This window comes from Oryza glaberrima, chromosome 3, assembly GCF_000147395.1.
Source record: "Oryza glaberrima chromosome 3, OglaRS2, whole genome shotgun sequence".
Classification (NCBI taxonomy): Eukaryota; Viridiplantae; Streptophyta; class Magnoliopsida; order Poales; family Poaceae; genus Oryza; species Oryza glaberrima.
In genome coordinates, this window is record NC_068328.1 from 688,010 (window position 1) to 695,981 (window position 7,972).

The window sequence follows — 7,972 nt, forward strand, 5'->3', positions numbered from 1 at the left end:
ACATGAGAGCAGACATGTTATAACAACGAGCGGCAAATCATTAATTGCCACATCTAAAAGTGGCAAAAAAAAAATCAAATGTCCCGAGCTTTCTTGGGCTGCAAGAAGCTGGCCTTTGATGGGCCGGGCCAATGGGAAAGGCCTATACAAATTTCACGACGGAAATATCAGAGGCCCATCATAAGCCCAATCGAGAGGCCCAACTCGCAACCTGCAAGAAAACGCCGCCCCATCCAGTCCAGTCTCCTCTCCTCTCTTCTCCTCTCCCGCCGCCGCCGCCGCCGCCGCACCCGCCGATCTCCATCCTGCGAGCAGCGGCGGCGCTCCACCTTTCCCTCCCCAAATTTCAAAACTCGATTCGAAATCTGCCACGCTTTACTCCCGCCATCTCATTCTCACCTACCCAATTGTCTCCTCCTTCTCAAATTTAGGTTGAAAAATATATTCCCGGCTCCTCCCCCCAATCAGCTAGCTCTACAAATACCTCCCGCATGAGCTCCATTTGCGCCATGAGATCCCTCCTCGCCGCCTCCACCTTCCTCCGCTCCGGCGCTTCCCCTCTGCGGCCCCTTTCCCGTCCTCTCCCTTCCCGCCTGAATCTTTCCCGATTCGGTGCGGTGAGGCCGGTCTCGGCGGCGGCGGACAAGTCTCGAGGCGGAGGTGGCTCCGCGATGGAGGCCCAGCCGTCGTATCCCGGCGAGATTCACGTCATAGTGGGCCCCATGTTCGCCGGGAAGACCACTGCCCTTCTCCGACGCGTGCAGGTCGAGGCCGGCACTGGCAGGTATTCCTTCTTTGCTGTTTCCTCACACATTGTAGGGCTACTGGCTAGTGACATCCCTCACCCAAAATCTTACATCTGACAACTCTATACATGTTCTTATGTTAAAGGTGCTCGTTATCTAGTGATGTCCTGATCCATGGTATCAATGTAAAGAGGATAGAAAATACTTTACCCTCCGTATTTTAATGTATGACGCCGTTGATTTTTTAATCAACATTTGACCATTTATTTTATTCAAATCTTTTGTGCAAATATGAAAATATTTATGTCATGCTTAAAGAACATTTGATGATGAATCAAGTCACAATAAAATAAAATGATAATTATATAAAATTTTTGAATAAGACGAATGGTCAAACGTTAGATAAAAAGTCAACGATGTCATACATTAAAATATGGAGGTAGTGACATTTAAACAAGAGTCTCTGTGAATGTTTTGATGCCTTGTTGCAGATGGATATGTGCTTTGATTAGGGTGTCTGCTTTGTGGTACAGAGTTTTTATGTTAAATGGAACACTAACACAGCATGCGTGAAAAATTTAATGCCTAAGGAACTTCGTTTCTTGAGTGGGTTATGCACATTTTGACATTTTTCATCCCTTGAAAAGCAGGAACGTGGCACTCATCAAGTCTGACAAGGACAATAGGTATGGATTGGATTCTGTCGTAACTCATGATGGCACAAAGATGCCATGCTGGGCTCTACCTGAGCTTTCAAGTTTCCAAGATAAATTAGGAACAGAGGCTTACAATAAGGTAATCAATATTTTATTTTTTTTTCTTACACCGAACCGTTAGTTTAAAGAATTAGAAAGCATATGCTAATAAGAATTACGAATGCCATAGAGACTTGAATGTTTAATGTCGCACATGCTAAGTCAAGTACTGTAGCAGTATAGTGAAATATCATGTAATGAGATTTGACTCATGCTTGATATCCCTGGCCTTCAGAAGAAATGTTTGCACAATCTGTCCATCTGAATCAAAGCAAGGACACCATCACAAGTTGACTATACTTGGATATTTCTTAGATTTAGCTTCCCCTCTAAGTAGAAAATAGATGATTATCTGTTTCATTTTCCATGTGTGCCTAACATTATACAAGAACAATTTAAGAACTTGGCAAAAAGTTTGCCATGTGGGGCTGCATGTACAGCTGCTGGCACATGGCAGTTGCCATGCCCCACATGCCCAGCACACAAGCTATGTTGGCTGCATTTAGGAGCAAGCTGTCCCTTAATAAGATGATTTTGCTAGATACTCTTGTTCAGTCCCTATTTAGTAGTCCTTTTTCACCATGGTATTGTTGATGGCAGGCTTAATGTTATCTTAGAAGCTAGAAAGATAAAAATCCTGATAATCTTCACCTCTTTTCTCACCCTTCATGTTGGTCTGTCTTTTATGCAAATTGCCATCTTTTTAAATGATTCAGTGGACACATATATGCTATTATTTGGTATGAGGATCAAACCATTATACGATGAGTTGGTCAATACAATGCCATTCCTTAATTTTGGTGGATGGCCTCGTTCCTCAATTTTCTACCAAGCATGTTCTATTTAGGGAAATAAATGAGGAGTGGTAGCACAATCTGTAATAATGCTCAAACCAAACGAGGAGTTAGGGTAGGATTGTCTTGTTTCTCAAACCAATCATCTTGCTAGCTTGTTGGAAGTAGGGATGGCAATGGGGCCCCGACCCCTGATACCTGGTGGGGAATTCTCCCATTAGGGGCCAGTGATAGGTATTTTATTTACAGTACAGTTGGATGTCATGTTACATGGTGTAACAAGGTAGTGTTAGAGCCAACATAAAAAATGAAAATATGGTAGTCACTGAAATAACTCTTGCAGGTTGATGTCATAGGTATTGATGAAGCACAGTTCTTTGACGATCTTCATGATTTCTGCTGCAAAGCTGCTGACCGTGATGGAAAAATTGTTGTAGTCGCAGGGCTAGATGGTGACTACAAAAGGTACTTACTGGATGATTTATTTCAAATATAAACCGTGGGTGAGTTTAGTTCTCTACCATACCAAAATATGGTAGACAATAACTGTATCAAAAATTCACCATACCAAAATTTTGGTAATATACACACCTGTTCATGTCACAGTATTGCAATTTTGGCACAAAATAACACATCCTTTCCATTTACAACCTATCAAAATTACCCAAGCTTGGGCACTAGCAAAGTTTGGTACAGCATCAAATAAGGACTAGGCATGTTCTTTATCTGTATATTAGCACTAAACTCGTGGTAAGTAGGATTTTTGGATGCAAAACCCAACATTTTCCAGTGAATATTGTGCTAGCATTTGATCATTGTGATACTGGCAGGAACAAGTTTGGGTCAGTTCTGGACATTATACCCTTGGCCGACTCGGTCACCAAGCTCACCGCACGCTGTGAGTTGTGCGGTCGCCGTGCATTCTTCACGCTGAGGAAGACACGGGAAACTAAGACCGAGCTCATTGGAGGAGCTGATGTGTACATGCCTGTATGTAGGCAACACTACCTGGATGGTCAGATTGTCATTGAGGCCACAAGGATTGTGCTGGATCTTGAAAAATCCAAGGTTATCCATGCTCTCAAGTGACTAGCTCATTGTATCATTTTTACTTGCACCATGTGTAACACTATCATCATCAACCATGGAATCCATCTAGTTATCGTAGAAGATGATGGAAAGACTGCACAATATTCAGAGACTCTCTCCATTAAATGATTGTAAATATGTATGAGTCTTGATTCTGTTGGGAATGAATTTTATCTTGGTTTGTGGATGGAGGAATTACATCGACATCAAATGTTGTTAATAAGGTCAACGGAGGAAGTACATAATCACACCATCACAAATATTGTAGCACTAGTATACTCCCTCTATCCTCCTTGTCTAGATTCAGATTCATGGTCCTATGATATATGTCATATCAATCTAAATTTTTTTCATATTTTGGGATGGAGGGAATAGTAGCAAAGCTTGCTCGGGCTGCAATAAACTTGCCTTCCGACGGGCGGGCCCAATCATACAAAACGGTCCATTTGAATTTTGAAATGCGGAAATTTCATAGTGCTCATGGAACTTTCTTAGAAAAAAAATACACTACTCTCTCCGTTTCACAATATAAAACTTTCTAACATTGCACACATACATATAGATGTTAATGAATCTAAACACATACATATGTCTAAATTCACATCTAAATAAATATAGGCAACACTACAAAATCTTACATTGTGAAACGGAAGAAGTATGGGCCTGTTCACTTTGATGCTATTTTCAACATTACCAAATTTCGGTAAAGTTGCCAAAAAAAGTGGCTACATTTAATTTACTGCCGAGTTTTGGTAACTATATAAGAAATCCTGATAAAATTTTAGTAATGCCAAAATTTGGTAAGGTTTTTTTTTTCATCAAATGAACAGGCCTTATATATTACCAGAAAAGAAAACCTGCGGTTTAGGCCGGCTTGGTTGGCATCGCTGCAATGACAGACTTTCAATGGGCCGGCCCAATTATCAAAGGAAGGATTCCAAATCGACAATAACGGACAGGATCACCCAAACCAAACCAATCCAACTAGTCCTCACCTTCCCCTCCGGATCGATCTACCATCCGGTACACCGCCATGTCTTCGTCGAGGTCTCAGAATCGTCAAGCGCGCAGCAGCAAGCGCCGGCGGCGGACGGCCGCCGACGCCGCTGCCGCCACCGGCGATCCATCACCGTGGGAGTCTCTGCACGAGGATCTACTGGGGCTGATCGCGTGGCGGGTGCTGGCCGGCGACGACGACCTGCTGGACTACGTCCGCTTCCGCGCCGTCTGCCCCCACTGGCGGTCCAGCACGGCCTGCCCGCGCGGCCGCGGCATCGTCGACCGGCGATTCCACCCGCGGCGGTGGATGCTGCTCCCCGAGGGCCACGGCCTCTACCCGGGCCACGGCAAGCTGCGCGGCTTCGTCCGCTTCTTCAACCTCTCCACCGGCGCCTTCGTCCGCGTCCACCTCCCGCTCTTCAGGGACCACTGCGTCCTCGACTCCGTCGACGGCATCCTCCTCCTCCAGCGCGACCACGACACCGCCATCCGCCTCCTCCACCCCTTCACCGGCGACATCCTGGACTTCCCGCCATTGGAGACCCTCCGCAGGTACGTGAGCTCCAAGCTGGTGGGAGACAAGTGGAACTATCTCAGACGCATCGGTGCTGCATCCATCAACGTGAGCGCCGATCAAGTCGTGTCGCTCATGATGTGGTCACCCGGTATGGTCCAGGTAGCCTTTGCGACCTCCGGGGAACAGCAATGGAGGGCTTCTAGCTGGTACTTCAAACAAATTTTCAGTCCATTGGCATTCCAAGGCAAGATGTATATGGTGCGGCATCACCTAACTTATGGTGAACCAGAGATCCTACAAATTGACCCACCCCAGCTGGAAGGGACGGAATTCTGGCTGCCACCACCAACGTTGATCGCTAAATGTCCAGCAAACACAGCAAACACATCTGGCAGCTGGTTCTCCTACCATCTGGTAGAATGCGACTCGGAGGTTCTGGTGATCGCCTTAAGCACTGGCATTCATAGGAAAATCTCAGTTTACAGACTAGCTGACTTTATGCTGGGAAGAAGGACTCTCCGGGTGACATGCATCGGTGGCAATGCCCTCTTCATTGGCAAGAGGAATCTGTGTGTCAGCTCCAAGGCGTTCCCTACCGTTGTGGGTGACACCATTGTCTTTCACCATTACCAGCAAGGTTATCTTGCTCAATACCACCTCAGCAGCGGCACATTATTACCAGCATCAGATGGAACGATTGCAGAATATGCTATACCAAGCCCTTGTTCCATCATTTACCATATCTACACATGTTGCTTTCGTGAACAATGGTCGGTGACCTGTTCTTTTGTTGTTTTTCATCATTGTTCTCCCTGATAATAACTGTTGCTTAAGCTCATTTTTTTCCCCTCTGCCTGTAGGAACAAGGGACATATAAGGTTTCAGGGGTTATTAACGATTAACTGGCGGGTGAAGCGAAAATGGAGATCTGGGGTAAGTCTTCCCTCCTGTGCAATGTTTCTGTTTCAGTGTATGCATTTTTTGGCCTCTCGACTTATTCACCCAAGGCTCATCACAGCTGATTGATCAATTTCTTGGGATGTTTTTCTAGTATTAAAGTGAAACTGTTCGCAATTCCAAATTAACAGGGTGGCTATTAGTGGTGATTGGCTATTTTCTCAGGAAATACTTAAAAAAGTTTTGTGTTTATTAGTTACTAGTATTGGTTTAATGCCAGAAGATGTATTATTTGGTTACATTATTTACATGTAGTGTTTTTTGGGCTAGAAAAGAAACATATCCCATGAGGAAAATAAAATTTACCTGGTTTAGCTTTGCATTTGCGCTTAACCGAACATATGGACTATTGCACCCATCTGTGGATGCAGGATTGAAATGATCTCACAGCTGGTAGTAGTAGTACAGAGCTACAAAAGGACTTAAGCATAGAGAGCATCTAACGCTCTATCTTCTCCAAGCATTGAAACCACAACTAGAGCCAGTTAAAATTTAGTTACGGTCGTCATTTGTGATTGGAAAGTTAATTTGTCTATATTTTGGTCCGATAGCACTGAACTTATTTAGCAAAGAGAAAGGATAGGTATTTTTGCTAGGATCTACTACATGAATTGTTGGAGGCTATTGAATTGTTGAGGGGGAGGGGGGTCAAACACACACTGCTGACATTTTGCATCCAGAAGTTGTAATAAGAGGATAGTGTTAGTATGTTCATTGGAGATGCTAGTTTGTCCACCAAAGCAAGCCAAAATAGTTATGCTGATTTCACTCATTTTCCTTTTGTCTTCTGCACATTTAGGATTTCACAGATTCTGTCTCTCATTGTGCATGTTTTTAAACCGCTCGTGCATGTGTTTTCTACTACAGTATTATATATATTTGATCAGATTGGTTCAGTTGTTACGATCACTGACCTGACGCCTGCTTTTCTACTTGTATCATGCTAGGCATAAACGGGCCATGTACCATGGTGGAGTAGGTTGCTGGTGGTGCCTGGTTTTCCTTCCTCTACAGCTCTATCCATCTTGTTATCCTTGCTGTGTCGCTATGACAGAGATGCTTTCCTGCGCTTTTAAATTATTACTCCTATGTACTCCAGGAGTATTTTTGTTAGGCAACCTTTTCATGTTCGAACAACATTTTTCGTTTGAAACCTAGCCAGCACAGCTGGTGCTGTATTAAGGACACAGATATGTACAATGTGTCGTCAGTTTAGAACAGGAAAGAGAAGCACTCTACAGCCTGGATGCTATTTAAGGGGATATGCATGCTTGCTAAAGATTTTGCACCACGCAAATTAAGTCCAGAGTTTCATCCCCTCAATGATTTTACGAACCTGCTGTTGAAATGCCAGCTCTTTATTCTGGAACACCTGGCTAATTTCGCTCATTCAGTCATTCTATATCTTCAGAGTGCCAGCAATCTATATGAATACTGATACGGTCATACCTTTACTTCTGTGTTTTAAAATGGAGTAATTGCCTTTTTTTTTTCACGATATCGATGCGTAATTTATTTAATTTTATTGGTAAATGTGGCTTTTTGTTAGTTAAGATGGTAGTAGTACATTGAGTAATACTCCCTCCGTCCCAAAAAAGACAAACCCTGATTTCCGTGTCCAATGTTTGACCGTCCGTCTTATTTGAAAAAATAATGAAAAAAATTAAAAAGAGAAGTCACGCACAAAGTACTAATCATGTTTTATCATCTAACAACAATAAAAATACGAATTATAAAAAAATTTCATATAAGACCCAGGGTTTGTCTTTTTTTTGGGACAGAAGGAGTAGGGCGTTTTGTTAGGTGGATGAAATTGGATGGGAGATGAATGCTAGGGCTTTTATAGTGTTTGGTTCCCGGATGAGGCCGGGATAGATGGGAAGCTAAAAAATTGGAGGCTTCTAGTGGGATTTGAAATGTGACCCGATGCATTGCACTGCTTCCTCCTCGCCTGTTCCCCTTTCGAGCGTACAATACGATCCGTTTGAATTTTCAAATGCAGAAATTTCAAAATTCAAATTAGAAAAAAAAAAACCCTTCAATATATACGCGTTTCAATGGGCCGACCCAATATATACGCGTTTCACGTCGAAAATCTCAGAGGCCCATGACTAG

The 7,972-nt window shown here is 43.4% G+C and overlaps 2 protein-coding genes across 3 annotated transcripts; both read left to right on the forward strand.

The window, feature by feature from the left end:
• Positions 1-226: 226 nt before the first annotated feature.
• LOC127765000 (thymidine kinase) lies at positions 227-3,588 on the forward strand. 2 transcript variants are annotated; one of them, XM_052289785.1, is made up of 4 exons: positions 227-784; positions 1,394-1,541; positions 2,639-2,760; positions 3,126-3,588. In XM_052289785.1, the coding sequence occupies exons 1-4, from the start codon at positions 492-494 to the stop codon at positions 3,382-3,384; spliced, it is 822 nt and encodes a 273-aa protein (XP_052145745.1). In that variant the 5' UTR covers positions 227-491; the 3' UTR covers positions 3,385-3,588. The 2 variants fall into 2 exon arrangements, with proteins under 2 accessions (XP_052145745.1, XP_052145746.1); XM_052289786.1 differs by having other exon boundaries at positions 228-784; positions 1,397-1,541.
• Positions 3,589-4,417: 829 nt separating this feature from the next.
• On the forward strand, positions 4,418-7,242 carry LOC127768319 (uncharacterized). Its single transcript, XM_052293876.1, has 3 exons — positions 4,418-5,670; positions 5,761-5,833; positions 6,805-7,242. Exons 1-3 carry the CDS (start codon positions 4,418-4,420, stop codon positions 6,808-6,810), a joined length of 1,332 nt encoding a protein of 443 aa, XP_052149836.1. The 3' UTR covers positions 6,811-7,242.
• The last annotated feature ends 730 nt before the right edge of the window (positions 7,243-7,972 follow it).

What these genes read in the sequence shown, in the direction of transcription:
- LOC127765000 (XM_052289785.1), top strand. Translation starts at nt 492, where the DNA reads ATGAGCTCCATTTGCGCCATGAGATCCCTCCTCGCCGCCTCCACCTTC. An exon ending in GAACAGAGGCTTACAATAAG is followed by an intron (nt 1,542 to 2,638) that starts GTAATCAATATT and finishes TAACTCTTGCAG; the next exon opens with GTTGATGTCATAGGTATTGA. An exon ending in CTAGATGGTGACTACAAAAG is followed by an intron (nt 2,761 to 3,125) that starts GTACTTACTGGA and finishes TGATACTGGCAG; the next exon opens with GAACAAGTTTGGGTCAGTTC.
- LOC127768319 (XM_052293876.1), top strand. Translation starts at nt 4,418, where the DNA reads ATGTCTTCGTCGAGGTCTCAGAATCGTCAAGCGCGCAGCAGCAAGCGC. An exon ending in TGTTGCTTTCGTGAACAATG is followed by an intron (nt 5,671 to 5,760) that starts GTCGGTGACCTG and finishes CTCTGCCTGTAG; the next exon opens with GAACAAGGGACATATAAGGT.